This window comes from Purpureocillium takamizusanense, chromosome 7, assembly GCF_022605165.1.
Source record: "Purpureocillium takamizusanense chromosome 7, complete sequence".
Lineage (NCBI taxonomy): Eukaryota > Fungi > Ascomycota > Sordariomycetes > Hypocreales > Ophiocordycipitaceae > Purpureocillium > Purpureocillium takamizusanense.
The window spans coordinates 2,034,000-2,053,535 of NC_063074.1; the positions used below are offsets into that span (position 1 = coordinate 2,034,000).

The window sequence follows — 19,536 nt, forward strand, 5'->3', positions numbered from 1 at the left end:
CCTTTGAGCAGCCCGTTGGACGCCCCGCCCTACTGCAGAAAGCTCCAACCCACCGCAAAGGGCCTACGACGCCTGGCGGGGCTCACCTGCAGCTTCAATCCTCCGCCGGCGCTGGCACATGCTGGCGGGCTCGGCCAAATGTCGGGTGAAGTGGGGGAAGGACAGGAGTTTTGAGGGACAGCTCCGGGAGCTACGTACTCCACTAAAACAAACCACGACCCATGACCACCACCACCACCACCACCAGCCTTTCCTGTATTTATTCTCCGCCGGCTCCCAAAATCCTCCACTGCCCGTCCTTCCTCTCCCGCCCTCCTCCCTCTCCCCTCAACCCCATTGCCGCTGTGCATCGCCTCCCTCCGGCCCGCACGCGCCGCGCACACATAATGCTGGCCCCCTGCGCAGCGCATTCTTCGCAGCCATGGCATCTGACATGGCATCGTCGGCCGCACGGCTCGCTGGCAGCGCTTCGCAAAGCCTTGCCCAGACCCTCGAGTCGCCGACCAGCGCGCTTGCCGGCCCGATGAGCTCGGAAACGGGCGTGGTGACTGCTGCTCAGGGCGCGTCAGGACTTCTTGGCTGGTTCGGCTTCCTTGGCTGGCTGTTGCTATCCATCATCAACCTCATCTCCACGATCCTTTACTGGGTCATCCGCATTGCCACGATCAATCTGCCAATGATTCTTTACGCCCTGTTCTCTACGAGCTGGACGGTGACCATGAACGCCACGACGCTGTATGTCTTCACCGTTACACACACTTGAAGTACTCGCGCTCACAGGCCGCCTAGGATGCTCATCGTCGTGGGCATCGTCTCCGCCGTGAGCTGGGTCGTGCGCTACCGCATCCTCAACATGTACTCGCGCCTCCCGCCCGAGCCCCAGCGCAAGGAACCCGAGATCGACCTTTTTCCTGATACCCACGAGGAGGGTATCAAGTCCGGTCTCTCGAGCTACCTAGACGAGTTCCTCAGTGCCATCAAGATCTTTGGCTACCTTGAGAGGCCCGTTTTCCACGAGCTTACCCGGAGCATGCAGACTCGGAAGCTAATTGCCGGGGAGACAATCAATCTCGAGGAAGAAAAGGGCTTCTGCATTGTCGTAGATGGCCTCGTCCAGATCTTCGTCAAGTCTGGCCGTGACCCGCGAGCTCCCTTCCGCAGCCACCGCCATCCGTATACGCACTCGTCCGATGATGAGGAGCATGTCCCCAATCAGCAGCGCTACCAGCTTTTGACCGAGGTTCGCAACGGAGCGCCCATGTCGTCACTGTTTTCCATCATGTCCCTGTTCACGGAAGACGTGAATCTTCAACATGGCGAGGACGATTCACCACGACGAGGATCCTCATCTCAACGTCCCCGCCACGACGTTGCGCCGAGAGAGGCGCCGGCGGCGGCTCGAGCTCCTCTGGTACCCGTGTCCATGCCGAATACGCCGCATCTGGACGCGAGTGCTGGCCACCCGAGCATCAGGCCCGGAGATGCGGCTCAGCTCCAAGCCGGTTTCAATGGGCCCACGGCCAGGATCCCGCCAATGTCTCTCGACTCGTCAGGCCTTTCGGCGCAGCAGGCAGCAAGAAGACCCGGCCCGCCGCGCAGGATGACCTCCAGTTCTGCACACCCGGACATCATCGCTCGCGCCACAGTTGACACAACCATTGCCATCATTCCAGCCAGCGCGTTTCGTCGTCTCATCCGCATCTATCCCAAGGCTACGGCACACATTGTACACGTCATTCTCTCTCGCTTCCAAAGAGTTACGCTGTCGCACGCGTTCAACTATCTGGGCCTCACCAGCGAGGTCTTGCAGACCGAAAAGTGCATGATCAAATACACCGTTTGTCAGCTCCCCAACATGCTACGTGGAGATCCTTTGATGCGGCTCAAGGAGAAATTCAATCGCGAGCGTGAGAAGAACACGGGCGACCAAGAGACCAAGGGCATTGCGCTGCACAACGCCGGCGCCGCACGTCGACGCCGCTCCAGCAGCACTACCTTGCGAAAAGAGGCCGCGCTTCTGTCCATGGCCAAGCAGCGGCCGACTTCAATGTCTGACAGCCCGCTTTCGCCCACTCACGAGCATGCATCTCAGCACCGACCAAACCCGGGCGACTTGGCGAATTCCCACCTTGCACGGCCCGTCGGTCGTACGGCCACTGCCGGAGCGGCCCTGCTTTCGTCGCTAGAGACGGCAAGGAAGGATTCTCAGAGCCCCCTGGACCAGAGGTCGTTCAACCCATTTGATTCCCAGAGGCATGCACGGATCTCCATGGACCCTCGTGAGTCAGTGGACGAGGATAATATCTTTAGAACCTCCATTCTTGAGTCTATGTTCAAGTCCCTGGGCCTAGATGGTGGTGGTACGCCTTCAGGAGAGCCCGAACCCGTCGAGGGATCCCCTCGACTGGCTACCGTGGACCAAAGACGACATCGCCCATTTCACGCGAACAACGCGTTCGGTTTCATGGGGCCGTTCGACGGCTCGGCCGACGGTGAAACCGAGTCCTTGACCTCTGGCGGTATGACGATCCATACTCCGCCAAACGCTCAGATCCTCTCTCATGAGATGAGAGATGAAGTGGAAATCGTCTTCTTCCCAAAAGGGTCCGTCCTCGTGGAACAGGGCGAGCGTAACCCCGGATTGTACTACGTGATTGACGGGTTCTTGGACATTGGCACAAGCACCACCGGCACCCAGGGGTCCCAGAACATCTTCCAGACGTCCAGCTCCGATCCAGTTGGATCTCAGTCCTTCGCCTCAGCCATACAGAACAATGAAAGCGAGGGCGCTGAACGCTGGCCAGACTCGCAAAAGACGTCGCCCAGCCGCCGAACCGTCGCACTGGTGAAGCCTGGCGGCCTGGCCGGCTACATCGGCAGCGTATCTTCATACCGCTCCTTCATTGACGTCGTTGCCAAGACTGACGTCTACGTTGGATTTTTGCCGCGCGCATCGCTGGAGAGAATTGTCGACCGATATCCCATCGTTCTTCTCACCATGGCAAAACGGTTGACCAACATTCTGCCGCGGCTCATACTGCACATTGACTTCGCTCTGGAATGGGTCCAAGTCAATGCAGGCCAAGTCATTTACCACAATGGCGACGAAAGCGAGGCCATATACGTTGTCCTGAACGGCCGCCTGCGACTCGTGGAAGACAGGAAAGACGGCGGAATGGCTGCTTTGGCGGAGTACGGCCAAGGCGAGAGCGTCGGCGAGCTAGAGGTTCTTACTGAGACCGCTCGCACGGGGACTTTACATGCTATTCGCGACACAGAGCTTGTCAAGTTCCCGCGAACGTTGTTCAACAGCCTGGCCCAGGAGCATCCCAACATCACGATCAAGATCTCCAAGATCATTGCGTCAAGAATGAGGGCGGTAGTGGATGACCCAACCAATAACGGTGGCAAGGCTGCAGGCTCCGGTGCCGTGAACAACCAAAGGAAGTCGACGATGAATTTGCGCACCGTCGCCATTCTCCCGGTCACCGCTGGCGTGCCTGTTGTTGAGTTTGGAAACCGCTTGATGAACGCCCTGGCACAAGTCGGTCCTCCAAATGGTGCCACGTCGTTGAATCAGGCTGCTATCCTCAATCACTTGGGTAAACATGCTTTCAACAAGATGGGCAAGCTCAGATTGTCGCAATATCTGGCGGACTTGGAGGAGAAGTATTCGCTTGTCGTCTACGTCGCAGGTAAGCGCCCCTCACCAGCTCATGCCCGAATGTTTAGTATGATGAGAAATCTTTTCAACCAAAGGCACTGCCGCTGATGGTTTTGTAAACTCTAATTTTTTCCTGATCTTGACCTGTTTCTACTTATTGTTGCTGCTTATCAGATGCGGCGAATGGTGTGCTAACAGCAACCCTATAGACACCAATGTTAATTCGCCGTGGACACAAACATGCATCACTCAAGCCGACAGCATTTTGCTAGTAGGAGTAGCAGAAGGTTCCCCCGAAATCGGAGAATACGAGCGATTCATGCTCGGAATGAAGTCGACGGCTCGCAAGATGCTTGTCCTCCTCCACACTGAACGGTTCTCTAGGTCAGGCCTGACGAGGTCCTGGCTTAGAAATCGCATGTGGATCAATGGAGGGCACTATCATATTCAGATGCCCTTTAACACGACTGCGTTGCCGGTCCATCCGCCTTCCAAGAAGCTAGGTCAAGCTCTCAAGGAAAGGGTGCAAGTCTTGCAAGCCGAGATTCAGAAGTACACCTCTAGGAAGGTTCACCATACGCCTTACTACTCGCCAGACAGCCCGTACAAGAGTGACTTCCACCGGCTCGCGCGGAGGTTATGTGGCAAGTCCATCGGGCTTGTGCTTGGCGGAGGTGGTGCGCGCGGCATGAGCCAGATTGGCATCATACGTGCTCTGGAGGAGGCCGGCATCCCAATTGACCTGATCGGAGGCACCTCGATTGGTGCCTTTGTCGGTGCGCTGTACGCGCGTCACGCTGATGTTGTGCCCATGTTTGGCTTTGCGAAGAAGTTTGCAGGCCGCATGGCCAGCTTGTGGCGGTTCGCGCTAGACCTGACGTATCCGTCAGCTTCATACACCACTGGGCACGAGTTCAACCGCGGCATTTTTAAGACGTTTGGCAACACGCAGATTGAAGACTTCTGGCTGGAGTATTATTGCAACACGACCAACATCAGCAAGAGCCGAGCAGAGTTTCATACAAGCGGCTATGCATGGCGATACATCAGGGCGTCCATGTCCTTGGCTGGCCTGCTTCCCCCGCTCTGTGACGAAGGCAGCATGCTTTTGGATGGCGGCTACGTGGACAATTTGACGGTGTCCCACATGAGGGGCCTCGGCGTGGAGACAATTTTCGCCATTGACGTCGGCGCTTTGGACGACGACACGCCACAGAGTTATGGCGACTCTTTGTCGGGAATGTGGGCGTTCTTTAATCGATGGAACCCATTCTCGTCGCATCCCAACCCACCAACGCTGGCAGAGATCCAAGGCCGCCTAGCATATGTGTCAAGCGTGGACGCGCTAGAGCGGGCCAAGACCATGTCCGGGTGCATCTACATGCGCCCGCCGGTGGATGACTACGGGACACTCGACTTCCACAAGTACGATGAGCTGTACCAGATGGGCTACAGGTTTGGGAAAGAATTCCTGCAGAAACTGCGGGATGAAGGCGCGCTTCCGCTGGTGGAGGAACCAGGGACGAAGGGGTCGATGCGAAGAACCAAGGCACCGAGGCGTGCGAGTATCTAGACAGTCGGGCCTAGACGGTCGTGCGAGAATCAGAGCAAGCGTCTGCTGCTTTTGAGCCAGATTGATGCATCACTTTGATAGAATGACGCGCCTTATGCAGCCACGAGGTTACGAATACAGATGCCCCTGATGAAACCCGTACAGATAGAGCGAGGATGAACACGTAGACGTCTCTTGCCACGACGCGATTCTGAAATTGACCCGACGACGTCTTCAATTCATGCATGGGCGCAGGGTCCGCGACTTCATCTTCGACGATGTCGTATCGCTTGCCTGGCATGTTGCTTGTGAAGCGGTTGTTGGCGCTCTGCTTCATTAGGCGATCCAGCAAGCCCAGCGTGCATGCACTGTAGAACCGGGCGGGAAGCCCCGCGCACCCAGTCGGCCAGAGTGCCGCATTCCGCGCCAGCCCAGTGGAGCAACAACCTTCCTACCCCTTAAACTACATTCGTATCCCAACGGGAAGATACCCAGTGCCGGAGCCACCGGGCGCGTATCCTATTCCGTTGCCCAGTGCCCATGCTACGAACCAGCCAATTACTCTACGTACGAGGACCATCACCCTCGTTTTCGTGTGATCCCCGTTCCGCAAATTGCTTTCACTGCTCTCCCTCACTCCTCCGTGCCGTCATCCATGGTCCGCCAGCGCCGCGGCGGCCGTGCTGGAGCTGGTGACGAGCCCGCCATCACCACCACCACCACCACCACAGCAGCAGCAGCAGCAGCAGCAGCAGCAGCAGAGCCTGAGCATCACGACGCCGCCGCCGCCGCCGACAGCAGCAGCAGCAACAGCAGTAGACGACGCGACAAGGGCGTGGAGGAGGACGGTATGCCCGACGCGGAGCTCCGCGTGGGTGGCAGCCCCCTGCGGGGGCCGTCGTGGAGCGGTCGCACGCAATGGATGATGCTAGCCATCGCGAGCGGTGCCTGCGCGGCCTTTAACGGCGTCTTCGCCAAGCTGTGAGTTGCCCGTCCCTGGGTAGTTACGCCTCTCTCTTCCTCTTTCTCTCTGCTCTCGCGTGGACCTCCGTCGCTGTTGAAGAATTTTAAACTGACGACGTCGTGTGTGTGTCTCTCTCTCTTCGCGTAACAGAACCACCACTGGCCTGACCTCCAGCATCGCCAGCAGCATCGCGTCCTCCCTGGGCCTGTCCTCTGCGGAAAACGTCGTCGAGGTCACCGTCCGTGGCGTACGGTCCCCCCCCCCGTCCCGAATCCCCTCCCTGCCCTCTGGCGATGAGGGACCGCGTGTCGCTGACCTCTGCTCCCGGCACATAGATCTTCTTCGCCCTGAACCTCACCTTCAACGGCGTTGTAAGTAGTAACACTTACCCTCCCCTCCCCACTCCACTCCGCCGGCATCTTTCTCGTCTCGCCATCTTCATCCGTTGTGTCTGGTGTTGTTGGCTTGCTCGTAAAGTCAGTCAGCTGACGCAAGAGCCTTTCCTTCTGACGCAGATGTGGACTCTCTTCACCGCCGCGCTCGCCAAGGGCACGTCCACCACGCAAGTCTCCATCATCAACACGTCCACCAACTTCGTCCTCACCGCGCTCCTCGGCCTCGCCATCTTCTCCGAGGCCCTCCCGCCGCTGTGGTGGGCCGGCGCCGCCATGCTCGTCGCCGGCAATGTCATCGTCGGGCGCAAGGACGAGTCCAAGTCCCGGGAGGGCCGCCACCCCCCCGGCGGCGCCGCCGACAGCGCCTACAGCGATGGCGACGTCGACGTGGACGCTAGTGCTGTGCCGGCCGCGGGCCTTGTAGAGGCTGAGGCGCTGTTGCGAGGAGAGGAGGAGGGTGTATCTGCTAAGGAGCCAGTAGACGAAGACATGATAGACCTGGGCGATCTCTCAACCGAGGCGGACAGACGTTAGCATATCTAGAGCCTGGCAGGCCGTTGTAGCACGATATCATAATATGGGTTTGGCTCCTATGGCCAGGAGCAGTCGCGGCAAGTTGTGTCATTATGAAGGTCTATCGTCTGCTTTCCAGCTCGACCCCCCCTTCGTCGCCCACGTCTTCGTCCCCATCCAAAATCGCCCCGCCGACCCGGCCGCTGCCCGTGGCGTCCTCGAACTGGCCGCTAAGCCGTATCCTACCTCCCGACGCGCTCGATAGACGGCCCGAGACCCAGTTTCCGGCCCTACGAAGGACGCCCCAGAGCTGTTCCTGCCCCTCGAGGATCCGGTGGTCGTCCTTGGGGCTCTCCGCCGCCTCCACCTTGAACTGGTACCTGAGGCAGTCCTTGACCGTGACAAGGCCGCTGAGCTTCCCGTGGTACTCGACCAGGATGACGCGGGGCCCGATCTTGCGGAACAGCTCCAACACCGTCTCCAGGGGCAGCCGCGGGTGGGCCGTCACTGGGGTCGCGTCGACGTAGCGGCTGAAGTCCAGCGTCGTGGACGACATGGAGTCCGTGTTGACGGTCACGGTTGGCGTTACCGGCGTGACCGAGCTGAGGGCGGGCGGAGGCGCAAAGACGCACTTGCAAGTGCCGCTGATGGGCTGCTCTCGGCGCAGACGGTCAATGGCATACCGCAGCTCCGTTCGGCCAATGTAGCCCACCAGCGTCTTGGAGTTGGCGTCCTCGACAATGGGGAACCCCTGATATTTGTCGTCGGCCAACAGGAGCTCAATTTCCTCAAGGGTCATGCCGCTGACGGGCAGAGAGACCACCGAGGTCCTCATGACGTGTGACACGGGCACGCCAAAGTTATGCTCCTCCTTGTTGTCCAGAAAAGGGAAGCCGTTGAACCAGATCATGCGGTCCGCGATGCCCCCCTTGCCAAACAAGTCGCTGACGGCCTTTGTAACGCCGACGACGATCATGGTAGGCAAGATGTAGTCCAGCGCGCCCGTCAGCTCAAACATGATGACCACTACGGACACGGTGATGTGCATAATGCCGCTGAGCGCGGCTCCGGCGCCCAGGAAGGCGTACGTGCCTGGGGTGATGCACGGCTCGTCCGGCTTGCAAGCGGAAAAGAAGACGCTCTGCGGGTTCGCCTCGTGCATGGCCTGGACAATGATGCCGACGGTGCGCCCAAAAGAAGCCCCGATCGCCATGGATGGCACGAAGATGCCCGCAGGGACTTTGCAGCCGTAGGAAATGATGACCAAAACAATCCTCAACACCGTGGCCAGAACGAGGGACACGACGTTCCAGAAGCGCTTGTTTGGCTCGCATAGCCCCTGGTAGTCTTCGGCGCCCTCACACTCGAGGAAGAGAATCTCCATGCTCTCCGTCATGTCAATGCGAAGGAAGACGTTTGGGTAGGCGATGATGGCCGTTCCAGCAGCCAACAGCGTCGCCTCCAGAACGGCGTACTTGGACAGGTACTTTTTCCGAAAGGCCTGCGCGCGCAAGTTCCACTTCATGACAAAGGCGCCGTAGAGGCCGCCGAAGACGCCGATGATGATGTAGAAGAGTATCTCGAAGAAATGCCAGTCTCGGTCGTACTTGACCTGGAACATGACGAGCTGGCCAGTTCTGAAGGGATTCATGGCTGCGAGAACGGCTGTCGCGACCAGCGCGCAAAAGTAGCTGCGCCACATGGTCTTGAGGGGAAAGTGGTTGGACATTTCCTCGAGAGAGAAGAGCACGCCGCCTATGGGGCTGCCGAAGGCGACGGCCACGCCGGCGGCGGCGCAGGCGCTCAGGATCTCACGCGTCTTGGATGCGTTGCTCCGGTACTTGGCGAACAGCCTCGAGATGACGTTGCCGGTGCACACGGCGTAGTGCACGCTGGGGCCTTCCTTTCCGACGGAGAGGCCCGAGGCGATGGCGAGGGGCAGGCAGACGGACTTGATCACCAGCGTCCAGAAGCCGAGGAAGCCCTTCATGACAAAGCCCGCGATGATGCACTTGATTTCGGAAATGCCCGAGCCCGCGGCGTAGGGGGCAAAGGACTTGACGAGGGTGGCTGCCGTGAAGGCAAAGACGGTCTGCAACAAACAGGTAGGTCAGAGCTGCGTGCGGCCGGTGGTGCAGCGATTCGGCAAGGAGGGGCAGGTCTCACGGCAAAGATGATGTAGATGATGTAGTTGAGCGGCCCGAAACCCGTCCATCGATGCCATTGCGGACAGCCTTGGTATTGGGCGTCAGCAGTGCAACCCGCGACACGACGTTTGTCACCTGGAACGCTCACCGTTGTCCTCGCCCCAGCAGCAAAAGTTCTCGTTGAGGTAGAAGGCGGTCGTGCAGTATCCCATCTTGATGTCGGACAGCCACTCGGTGACAATGTTCAGGAAGGCCGCGTTCAGGCCAATGGCGGCGCCGATGATGGTGACGACGATCCAGCCCTGGGCGGCGTCGTACGAGGCCCAGAGTCGATATCGCCAGCCGGGCTGGCCGCGCTCGTACATGCCCGCCGCGCGTTTCCTGCGCGATTTGCGCCTCGCCTGCTCGCGCGCCGCATCTTGGACCCAGTCTGGTGGCAGCGTATGCGTCAGTCAACTTGGGGTTTCGTGGGTTTCGTGCCACACGCATCGATCGATCGGGGGAGTCGCCAACCTATCGTTGTAAAGTCCTTGAGAGCGGTCATGCTGGTTAGCACGCGGAACGTCGAGATGACGGCAGCCCTGCTCACCTCGTATCGTTTGATCTCGGCAATCTCTTCCTGGATCTGGCGCTCGGCGGGGGCAGACGCGCCGGCGCCGGCCTCGCCTTGCTCAGCCGTGGACGCGGCAAAGGACAGGCGCGATGCTATCGACGGCCGCCGGGCCCGGTGCGGGCTGCGGGCAAACGTCGTCGACTGTGAGTTCATGGCTCCGGCCGGCAGACCATGGCGGCATGCGGTACGCGCGCGAGTCGCTGTGGTCGTGCGGTGTCGTCGTGATGTCTTGGGGTGTCGACTGCGTGTGGGATTGGTGATGGTGTCGCAATGCAGACTGCAATGCAGACTGCCCGGGCTGTGTTGTGTACAAGCTACTCGCACCGCTACAATGGAAGTGCTGAAGTACAGGTAACCCGCCGCGCCTCTTGGAGCTGGTACGTACAGTGGAGGCTGCCCGACTCCGGCAGTGCTTCTAAGCCCGGGTTCTAGTACCAGTGGAGTGGTGAGCCAAGCGACTGGCCCTGCGGCAACTACCATGTACTATACGTACCTGCGCCCAGCGGGTACCCAGGCGTGCTGCGTTGCCCACAATTGAAACCTTGTGGCAGCTGCTGCCCCAAAACTGGCAGGGGAGTCGCGTTTAGTGGTTGCATCGAGTCCGCGGCTCCAACCTCAAGCGCGTCAAAGCATCACGCATCCGACTCTTCAACTCCTCAAGCATCCAACCGCCGAATTCGCCTCACGCAACCCCCTGCCTCGATCATCTCCCCCATCTTATCAGCATCCGCAGGCCCCTACCTTGACTGGACAGGAAACCTTCCCGCAGCGCACCCGCGCCACTGCCTCTCGGTCTTGATATATCCAAAGAAGGGACCGGCGGACGGACGGCTCAGTTGATCCGGGCGCCTCATTGTCTTCCTGCCACGGTATCGCTTCACTTCACGAATATTCATCCTACTTACACGCCGACTCGACGCCAGCGGGGGTTTTGAGACTGTCGTCAAACCGGGAATCGTACAAGTAAGTTAAACATCTGCTGCTTCGTTGGGAAACGGCAGCCAGCCGCCGAGGCGAAGAACGGATTGTTCATATTCTCGGCTGTGGCTTTTTGCACAGTATCCTGACAAAAGGCCTATCCAGACGGCCACCGCAGCCACCACATCCACCGTGTCCTGAGTCTCACCATGCCTTACAACACCACCGCCATCCCTCCGAGAAAGGAGCCCACCGGACAGACTCAGCTCCCCCGTAAGGCCCTACGCGCCGCACCTGTGATACCATCTCGCCGCTAACGCATCCTCCCCCCCTCTCCCCCTGGCAGTTTCTCGAGTAAAGAAGATCATTGCTCAAGACCGCGACGTCGTCCAGTGTTCCAACAACGCCGCCTTTGTAATCACCTGCGCGACTGTACGACCCCCCTCCCCCCCCCCCCCAAGCCCCCCCGGCTCGCAGAGGCGGACACCGCGCTGATGCTGTCGCAGGAGATGTTTATTCAACACCTCGCTGAGGCAGCCCTCAATCAAGCCAAGACGGAGCGCAAGCCCCGTCGCAACATACAGTACAAGGACGTTGGTGTGTCTCCGTCTCCATCCTATCTCCCGACTCACCATGGCTTCTCATCGCCGGTGGGCACCAGCTCATATTCCCGTTTCTTCCCGCTGACGCCTCACGCCGCAGCCAACGCCGTGGCGCACCAGGACAACCTCGAGTTCCTAGAGGACGTCGCCCCCAAGACCATCCCCTTCAAAAAGGTCTCGGCGGCCTCGCGGGAGGCTCAAGCCCGCATGCGTGGTGACAAGACGGCCCCTGCCGCCGCCGACAACGGCACCCACCGCCGGCGCTCTAACCCGCATGCCAACGGCTTGGCCGCCGTGAACGGCAATGGAAGCGCACGCGGCCTCGGCACAGCCTTTAGCGTGGCGCTGCGCGACGACAGAGCTTCGGCACAAGCAGATGACCCCAATGAGCAGTTGGAGTTGGAGATGCGGCAGGCGGCTGGCGCGAGAGCCCGCGACGGGGACGTACATATGTCGGGGTAGGAACCGGAGTCGGGGAGGGCCGGTGGGAGATGATTGCTCAACTCAGTCACATCATGCGTCGGTCGCATCGACTGTCGGCGCTGAACCAGAGCAGTCGATGGAAGCAGCATTTCGGAACGGCAGAAGTTTCGTGGGATTCTTCAGGGGCCTGCGCTGTCAGAAGGCGGCACATCTGGTGCCACAAGACCCCCCGACAGCAAATCAAAGAGTTTAGAATATCAAGTGCCGTTTTCCGTAGCTGTCACTATGTAATCGCACCAGCAGTTTCTTCCACTGGTAGAAGTCGGTGACGTGATCGGATCAATCCCCTCCTGATCCAGACCCTTTTATAGTCGTGAAAGCCATACCATAATCCCTGACCACGCCGAGCGTGAAAAAACAGTCATCGCCAAGTGCTCGCCGTCACGGCGAAAGGTCCCGTCCGGGCCTGCTACTCCTCCATGGCATCGCCCTGGATGCCCGACGGTAGCCGGCCCTCGTTGAGCTCCCGCTCCAACGCAATAATCTCCTGCAGACTCGTCGCGTTCCTTATGCGTTCCTGCAGCTTTGCCTTTTCCTCCTCGGTGAGCTTGATCCGCGACAGCTTTGACGGCGCGGCCGCGCCGTTGGCCCGGGTCTCGAGCGTCTTGGTCTTCTTGTGCATGATCTGCGTGGCCAGGGCCGTCGGCTCCTCCTCCGTGCCGAACAGCTCGCGTCCGCGTTCCCTCTCTGCCTCCTTCACCTTTTCGTAGTCGAGAAACCGCACGGTCGGGCAGCGCCAGAGGACCCAATACCGGTAGTGCTAGACACCCCACGATGGGGGAGCTTTGGTCAGCACATCACACCGCCCATGGGATTGCGAGGCAGGCAGGCAGTACGGAGCAAGACGAAGGGAGGGGGGCGCGGGGCGTAGCAACTCACTTCTTTCTTCGTAACGGGGTTGTCGACGAGGACCAGGTGCGTTAGGCGAGCGAACTTGGCCAGCACGTCAAGGTCTGCAAGCTCGGCGATGTTGTTGGACGCCAGAACAAGGTTCTTTAGGTTGGGTATGGCCTTGGGCAGGCCCACCTGGATGCTGGCGACGCGGTTGCGCGCCAGCAGCAACGTCTGTATGCGCGGCGACAGCGGGAAGTTGCCCAGCACCTGGATGTCGTTGTCTGTGAAGTCGATGGCATCGTGGGGCTGCGGGACGGCACAGGCAAACCAGGTCAGCAGGCAGAACCCCAGCCGGGGGGGGATGAGAGACAAAACTTACGCCAGCAACGCCTAGGTTCTCAATGGCAGGGATTCTCTGTCCTGTTCCGCGGGCAATGACGGGGAAAACGTTCGCATCAACTCTTTAAGCTCTCTTTTTTCTTCTTCTCTGTCTTCTTCTTCTTGGGGGGGTGTTGGAGGGAACGGTACAGGAACAATCAAAGTTCCTGCGTGTAGCATCTGCTCTTTTCGTTGGAAACGCACCTCGGAGATCAAGCTCGCGCTCCTTGAGCGGGTTGAGGTAGGAGAGGGAGTCCTGGATGAGCTCCGCGGTGAGCCTCATCGCGGCGGCGGCGGGTTACCTCGGCGGCCGGGCAGCAGCCGGCACCGCGGCGGAAGGGAAGGGAAAGAGGTAAGGAGGAGCGGCGGGAGAGGTTGTTCGGACCGGGGGGGGGGCGCGCGCGCGTGCGGCCGACTGCGGGAGACGAGGTATTGTTTGGGGGGGATCGTGTTTGTGTTCGCAGGCGACTCGGCGGCGCGCAGAGTCCCCAGGCGCAAATGTCGTCGTGGTGTTGCGTCTGCTTTCTTGCTTTTTTGGCTTCGATGGTGGGTGATTGGTTCAAGATGGACAAGGCTGAGGTGCTTCGCGCGAGGCAGAGGGAAATTTCAGGTCTCTGGCGCACCAGCGCGGGCACTTTTGGTGCAGCCGCGAGCACCGGCTCCAGCTAGCACATAGAGGCAGCCACGCAGCCGTCCGGGGCGCCACGCCCACTACCTGAGGCGAGCAGCCACACTGTGGGGCCTCCACCTAACTTCAAGGTTAGTTACCAACAAGGTACTAAATGCGTCACGGTTCATCGCCCCGCCGCGACACCGGCGGCCACTTGTCAGAGCGAGTGACGGGCTGCCCACTCAACTAACACATGTGCGTAACAAGACCAGAATGGCCATGATGCCGAGTTCAATTGTGGCACAGCGCCTTGTTCAGCGAGCAACAGCTCAGCTGTCATAGTCGAACGAACGAGCCAAGGGAAGCTCATCTACGCTGCGGGTATTACTCCAAACTCCAAGTCTAACAGCCGGCCAGCACGCTCATCACTGCTCCAGCATCTGCGATTCCGTCATGCTGCCGCTCACAAGCTCCCCATCGGACTCATTCCCATCTTCCGTGTCGGACTCCACAGCCTCCCAGGCCTACTGAAAGACAAAGACCGCACCCGACCGGTCCGTCGACACGCTCATCGTATACGGATACTCCAACACCGCCATGTCCAAAACCGCGTCCAGGTGCGACTGCAGGAGCTGCTGCTGCTGCATCGAAATCACCGTCGACCGCGGCGGGCGCCCACCACCTGCGCTCCTCCCCTTGCCTGCCGTTCCGTTGCCTCCGCTGGCTCCCTGCCCGGCATGACGCGGAGCCTTTTCCGTGTTGAGCATCACGCCCGTCGAGGGGGTGGTAGCTGTGTAGGTGGGTTGCGCCTCCTCGGGCTGCAGGCCGCTGTAGACGCTTGAGTTCTCGATGCGGCTCATGTCCCAGAACCGCAGCTTCTTGTCTGAGCCTCCCGTCACGATGTAGGCGTGACGCACCTCGCGGGAATCCTCGACCGATCCAGTGCCTATCACCATCGCCCTCACCCCGCGATCCACGTTGGCCACGTCGCTGTTCTCCAGGTTCGTGGCGAACCTGCCCAGCATGCCCTCGGGCTTATCCTCGTCCACGTCCCACGCGCTGTAGCCCTTTGGGCCGTCTTTGGCCCCGCTGGTCCGGTAGATTTCTCGGCAGGTCGTCTTCTCCAGATCCCACACCGTCACCTCTCCTTGTCCGGTACCGCCAGCTATGCACACCCATTTGCCGCGTCCCTTGGTCGGATGGATGTACATGCGGTAGATGGAGCTTTTGCCCGGAACACCCCATCCTTTGAGCCTCATCTTGAACCGAAGATCCCACAGATCGACGACGCCGTGTGATGTGCCCAGGCAGAGCCAGTTGCGTTTCCTATCAATGCAAAAACAGGTCGGGGTCCCGTGGTGGACCGGATTCTCCAGCTCGTACAGGACAGCCATCGTCCTAAGGTCGATGCCCAGGATCCTGGATCGGTTCGTGGCGACAACGAGGACGGACGAGGTTTCTTGCCTAAAGTGCTCGCACCATACTGCAAACTCGCCTTCCGGCAACAAGTACTCGCGCACGACGCGAAGCTTGCCGTACCTAATGACGCCGCTGGCGGTGACTGTGTCTACCTTGACCACGTGTATACTCCCGTCGCTGGCACAGCTCACAAAGCAGTGCGAGTCCTCCACGAAGCAGAGGGCCAGCACTCGGGCCTCGTCGGCGTGCTTGTGTGTCTGCCTGGAACGGTGAGTTATGTTGCGCTCGAGCCTTGCCGTGTCCCAGACCTTGACCGTGCCGTCGCTTCCGCCTGTGACGAAGAAGACATGGTCGGGAGATGCAGCGACTCGGTTTACCGGGCCTTTGTGCTCTCCAAAAGTTGCCACAAGGTGACCTCCTGGCCTCCATTGAGCCTCTGTTGGCTGCATGTTGACGACCCGGTTCTTGCCACTAGTAATAGGCTGCACCATTGGTCCGAAGTCCAAGACATCGCGGGGGAAGTTGTCGACATACATCCTGTCCAGCATGCGTTGAATGTTCGGGTCGGTGCCTTCATACGTGTGCCTCGTTGACTTGGGCGGCGCTCGTCTCTCTTCCTCTCCCCGCGAAGGGCCCGACGGCGCAGATGGGTTTTGTACAAAGGGGCCTTCAACTTCCCCAAACGCATTGGTATCGCTAGTTCCTGTTTCTGCAACAGTCTTGCTCCCATCTTTGCGATCTAGAAGACTCAAGGCACTCGCTTGATGCCGTATCGCTCTCCTAGAGGAATAGGAACCGTCCTGGAGAGACGGTTCATCATTGCCCACGCCACGGCCAATTGATGAGCCCCTCCCGGAATGCAGCGAGCTGGCCCGTTCGCTGCCGTCAGGCGACAAGAGGCGCCGCGAGGCCGGCGTTGGCCGAGGGCCGACACTTTGCACTCGACCCATTTGCTTGTTCAGCGCAGTCCTCCTCCTCTTGCTAAGAGTCTCGTCGATCGTCATGGAAGCGTCAAGTAGCGCGTCCGCAATAGTGTAGGGTCCTGATGGAGAGTCCAGGTCCGGTTCGACCGACGGATCTCGCAGAGGCGCGTCATTGAAGAAGACGGTTTGCGGCGTCACGCCGAGGCTCTTCAACGAAACGAAACCATTCGAGCTTGCTGGCTCTCCCGATGATGAATCCCGTACCTTTTGTTTGCTCAGGCGCCAGATAAACTCTCGGAGAGCCAGGAGCTTTAGCTCGTCTTCCTGCTTGAGACCTAGATTCCTCAGTTTATCAAGCCATTGTTCATCCTCCTCGTTCCGGGCAATCTTGCTCAGTGACGTTGCGCTAAGGTCCTTTGACGATCGACCAGCTACGGTCAATGAAGAGGCGAGGGTCAGCGACCGGAGCTTCTGCAGCGGCTTCCAAAATACACCTCGATCGGCTTGGGTGGCCCAGGTGATGGCCTGCTCAAAGACGGCCCTAGAGATGGGTTTCTTGAGAGCATCCAACACATGGAGCTCACCGAATTCGGGCAACATGTCAACTTTGAGATATGGCTTCACCAGAGGCATCAGTATGCAACGAACATCCGCGAGCGCTAGAAATCTTGCCGACATGGCCAGGAACTCTGCCGCCGATTCGCGGACCCATATGTTGGGATGCATAGTGAATCTGCCGATAAGATCAACCAGCTCCCATATCTTGGGCTTCGATAGCAGGCCCAGCCCCGCGAGCTGCGCCAGCGAGTGCAACGCTGCCTGCACCACGAACTCTTCCGAGTCGGCCAGCGCTTGAACCATGAGGGGAAGCATAAACTCCTCTAGGCTCGTGCTGCCAATGAACGCCGCGATGCCGACAATGGTGTCGAAGTAAGCGCACTTTAATGTCCAGTCGCGGTCATTGAGGTAAGTGTTGAGGTGAGTAAGGAGTATGTCATTCGAGTGCTCCTGGAAGAACATGCAGAGCTCTGGGACGGATGCCAGGAACGCGCGGCGAACGTCCACGTTGGGGTCTTCCACCAGTTGCTTCGTATGGCCCTCTAGAATGTCGAAAAGTTCTCTACCAGCACTATCGAAGACGCTCTCAAAGTTGGTCTCGGCCTCGGCCCCTGGTTCGACCTCGGGGTCCGTCATTGGCATCGAGCCGTCGGCCCTAAGGCTGGACGCGATTTCCAAGAAGCGCTGCCCTGTCGACGCTAAGCTGCCCAAACATGAGGCATATGTCGCTCTGACCAAAGGGCTAGCGATCCGTTGTCGCGAGCCCAGCGCAATTTCCATGCGCGGCAAGACGTACTCAACCAGGACACGAGAGTTGATGGGCGTCGGCGCGCGCACAAGCTGGAGAAGCTGCGTAATAGTACGAATCGCGGACACGATGACAATGTCCGTCTCCTCTTTGCGCAAAAGTGTCATGAGATAAGGTAAGACCCTGTCCAGCTTGGCCTCGTCAGTGAGTCTCTCGGCGAAAGCCAGAAGGACGTCACACGCCCGCACGCGCGAAGAGGCGCGCGCAGTCGTCCTCATCGAAGACACGATGAGTGTCAGAAATATCAGCGTTCCGTCGTCTTCTGGCGGCTCCAAATCCGCGGAAACCGAGTGCTCGTGATTTGGTATGCTCAGACGAACGGGGAAGTGGCCCAGGCCTAGGCGTGACGACGCCGGCATAGCACCAGATAGTCGCTTCTCGGGCTGATACCCAAGAAAGTAAGAGATTTTGTCGAAATCATAGTAGACACGGTCTATGCGGTCATCAGACTCGCCCATGTTCTTCTGCGACCCGGACATGGGGTTATTGCCAGACGACGGGTCGGTGATCAACTCCATGTACTGGTGCAAGAAGCTGTAGAAGTACGTAGGAAAAACCTTGCCTTTCCAAAACTCCAAGTACTGGTCGGCGGAGTAGCGCTTCTCCGGGTCAAGTTGTATCATGTGAGCTATCAAGTCGCGGACGTCCTTGTCTGAGATGACGCTCAGGTGGGTAATGACAGGGTCGTATTCACCCCGGCGATACTTGTACAGCTGGGCGAGGCTGAATATTTCCGACTCGAGAAACATTTGTGCGATGACACAGCCGGCGCTGAAGATGTCCATGGCCCACGTCATCTTAGCCTTGCGAGGTGGCACATCGCCAGCAGCATAGAAGCGTTCGGGGGCGATGTAGCAGGTTCTGCGGCCGGACGTGTCGAAGAAGTAGGAGAAGTCGCCGGGATTGTCGTCGGGCAACAGCACCGGCTTATATGGAGCGGAGAAGTCGGTCAGATACAACCAGTTCCAGGACGTGACGAGCACGTTTTGGGCCTTGATGTCGCCATGGAAGATGTCGCGGGCGTGGCAGTCGCGCAGGGCGCAGAGCAGCTGAAACGCCAACCATTTCTTCTCTATGTCTTCGAGGAAGGGTCGGGTGCTCAGCCTATCGTACAATGAGCTGTACTGAAATTGGCGGACGAGGTATCCGTTCGTCTCCGTCTCGATGATCCTCTGAAACCCTAGAGCGTTGGGGACGGTAGCCAAAGCCTTGCGCTGTTCTACGGCATGTCAGTCGGGCGTTTCGAGCCACGATGGAGGAAGATGGGCGGCAGCTCACGTATGAGCAGCTTTTTGTATTCGTCGAGCTTGACCTCCGCGTAGGGCTTGACGAGGACCTTCACGAGCACAACACCGTTCTCGTGACGGCCACGAATGCTCTTCATGAAACGCGCGTTACCGATGCTCCGCTCGTACTGCACGTCCTGTAGCTGCGCAATATCTATGCCGGCCGATCCGGCTGACGGCGTCGCGAGGGAGAAACCTTGACCCATGGCGACGGTTGGGGGGAGGCCGAGGCGTCGACGTCGAGGTGATGTCCGAGGGGCAAGCTACCGATTAAGGGTGACCGAGGGCGCCGTCATGTTGACAAGGCCCGAAAGGCGAGGCAGGCTAGGACGTGGGTTTGACGGCAACTTGCGCGGTGACTGGCGTAAGAGGGGGGGTGGATGAGCGTGGTCGCCGCAGAGGGCGAGGGCAAAAATAGTGGTGGAGGAGTGTTGTCGGCCGACTGACGACATTGCTGTTGAGTTGGGGGCTGCAGCTCCGTCGCGGACCTACATGTCACCACCTAGCAGGTTTCAGTCCGGTCACAGCACAGTTCCGATTCCCCGCTGTATATGGATACCTATTGGACCTAAAGGTAGGCGCCTACCTTGGTACTTAGGTACAGTGGGGTGCACATACCTACAGTACTAACCTAAGGTGCTAGGTACTAACCTAGTAGGTGCTAAGGTACGGGCTACCGTGAGGTGCTGTTCCACCTCCGTTTAGGCACTTTCCAGGTCATTTCCAGTGGATCTATGCAAGCCCTCTTCCATGGAACCTCGGGATTGAAGTACTAAGTGGGCGACCTGCAACCGCGCGTCACTCAGTGTGCAACTACCTTACCCAGTACCCGTATAGTAGCAGTATGCAATTCCTTCCGAATCACTCAC

General features: G+C 59.2%; 6 protein-coding genes across 9 annotated transcripts; 3 read left to right on the plus strand and 3 right to left on the minus strand.

Moving 5' to 3' along the window:
- Window positions 1-248: 248 nt before the first annotated feature.
- On the plus strand, window positions 249-5,375 carry NTE1 (phosphatidylcholine and lysophosphatidylcholine phospholipase). Of its 2 annotated transcripts, XM_047989468.1 has the most exons (3): window positions 249-735; window positions 790-3,695; window positions 3,874-5,375. In XM_047989468.1, exons 1-3 carry the CDS (start codon window positions 422-424, stop codon window positions 5,235-5,237), a joined length of 4,584 nt encoding a protein of 1,527 aa, XP_047845470.1. In that variant the 5' UTR covers window positions 249-421; the 3' UTR covers window positions 5,238-5,375. The 2 variants fall into 2 exon arrangements, with proteins under 2 accessions (XP_047845470.1, XP_047845471.1); XM_047989469.1 differs by having other exon boundaries at window positions 249-3,695; window positions 3,874-5,369.
- A 316-nt stretch (window positions 5,376-5,691) lies between these two features.
- On the plus strand, window positions 5,692-7,187 carry JDV02_007923 (uncharacterized protein). Its single transcript, XM_047989470.1, has 3 exons — window positions 5,692-6,197; window positions 6,331-6,427; window positions 6,516-7,187. Exons 1-3 carry the CDS (start codon window positions 5,872-5,874, stop codon window positions 7,107-7,109), a joined length of 1,017 nt encoding a protein of 338 aa, XP_047845472.1. The 5' UTR covers window positions 5,692-5,871; the 3' UTR covers window positions 7,110-7,187.
- On the minus strand, window positions 7,163-10,179 carry GEF1 (glycerol ethanol, ferric requiring protein). Of its 2 annotated transcripts, none has more exons than XM_047989471.1 (4): window positions 9,825-10,179; window positions 9,384-9,764; window positions 9,255-9,322; window positions 7,163-9,180 (listed from the first exon to the last, which is right to left on the minus strand). In XM_047989471.1, exons 2-4 carry the CDS (start codon window positions 9,598-9,600, stop codon window positions 7,210-7,212), a joined length of 2,256 nt encoding a protein of 751 aa, XP_047845473.1. In that variant the 5' UTR covers window positions 9,601-9,764; window positions 9,825-10,179; the 3' UTR covers window positions 7,163-7,209. The 2 variants fall into 2 exon arrangements, with proteins under 2 accessions (XP_047845473.1, XP_047845474.1); XM_047989472.1 differs by having other exon boundaries at window positions 9,384-9,665; window positions 9,749-10,179.
- A 278-nt stretch (window positions 10,180-10,457) lies between these two features.
- Window positions 10,458-12,089, plus strand: JDV02_007925 (DNA-directed DNA polymerase). The gene is made up of 5 exons (XM_047989473.1): window positions 10,458-10,811; window positions 10,932-11,039; window positions 11,113-11,198; window positions 11,273-11,363; window positions 11,469-12,089. The coding sequence occupies exons 2-5, from the start codon at window positions 10,976-10,978 to the stop codon at window positions 11,828-11,830; spliced, it is 603 nt and encodes a 200-aa protein (XP_047845475.1). The 5' UTR covers window positions 10,458-10,811; window positions 10,932-10,975; the 3' UTR covers window positions 11,831-12,089.
- On the minus strand, window positions 11,807-13,647 carry LEA1 (U2 snRNP complex subunit). Its single transcript, XM_047989474.1, has 4 exons — window positions 13,268-13,647; window positions 13,065-13,105; window positions 12,731-12,991; window positions 11,807-12,611 (listed from the first exon to the last, which is right to left on the minus strand). The coding sequence occupies exons 1-4, from the start codon at window positions 13,344-13,346 to the stop codon at window positions 12,261-12,263; spliced, it is 732 nt and encodes a 243-aa protein (XP_047845476.1). The 5' UTR covers window positions 13,347-13,647; the 3' UTR covers window positions 11,807-12,260.
- A 300-nt stretch (window positions 13,648-13,947) lies between these two features.
- VPS15 (Non-specific serine/threonine protein kinase) lies at window positions 13,948-19,104 on the minus strand. 2 transcript variants are annotated; one of them, XM_047989475.1, is made up of 2 exons: window positions 18,660-19,104; window positions 13,948-18,600 (listed from the first exon to the last, which is right to left on the minus strand). In XM_047989475.1, exons 1-2 carry the CDS (start codon window positions 18,871-18,873, stop codon window positions 14,198-14,200), a joined length of 4,617 nt encoding a protein of 1,538 aa, XP_047845477.1. In that variant the 5' UTR covers window positions 18,874-19,104; the 3' UTR covers window positions 13,948-14,197. The 2 variants fall into 2 exon arrangements, with proteins under 2 accessions (XP_047845477.1, XP_047845478.1); XM_047989476.1 differs by having other exon boundaries at window positions 13,948-19,104.
- Window positions 19,105-19,536: the final 432 nt, after the last annotated feature.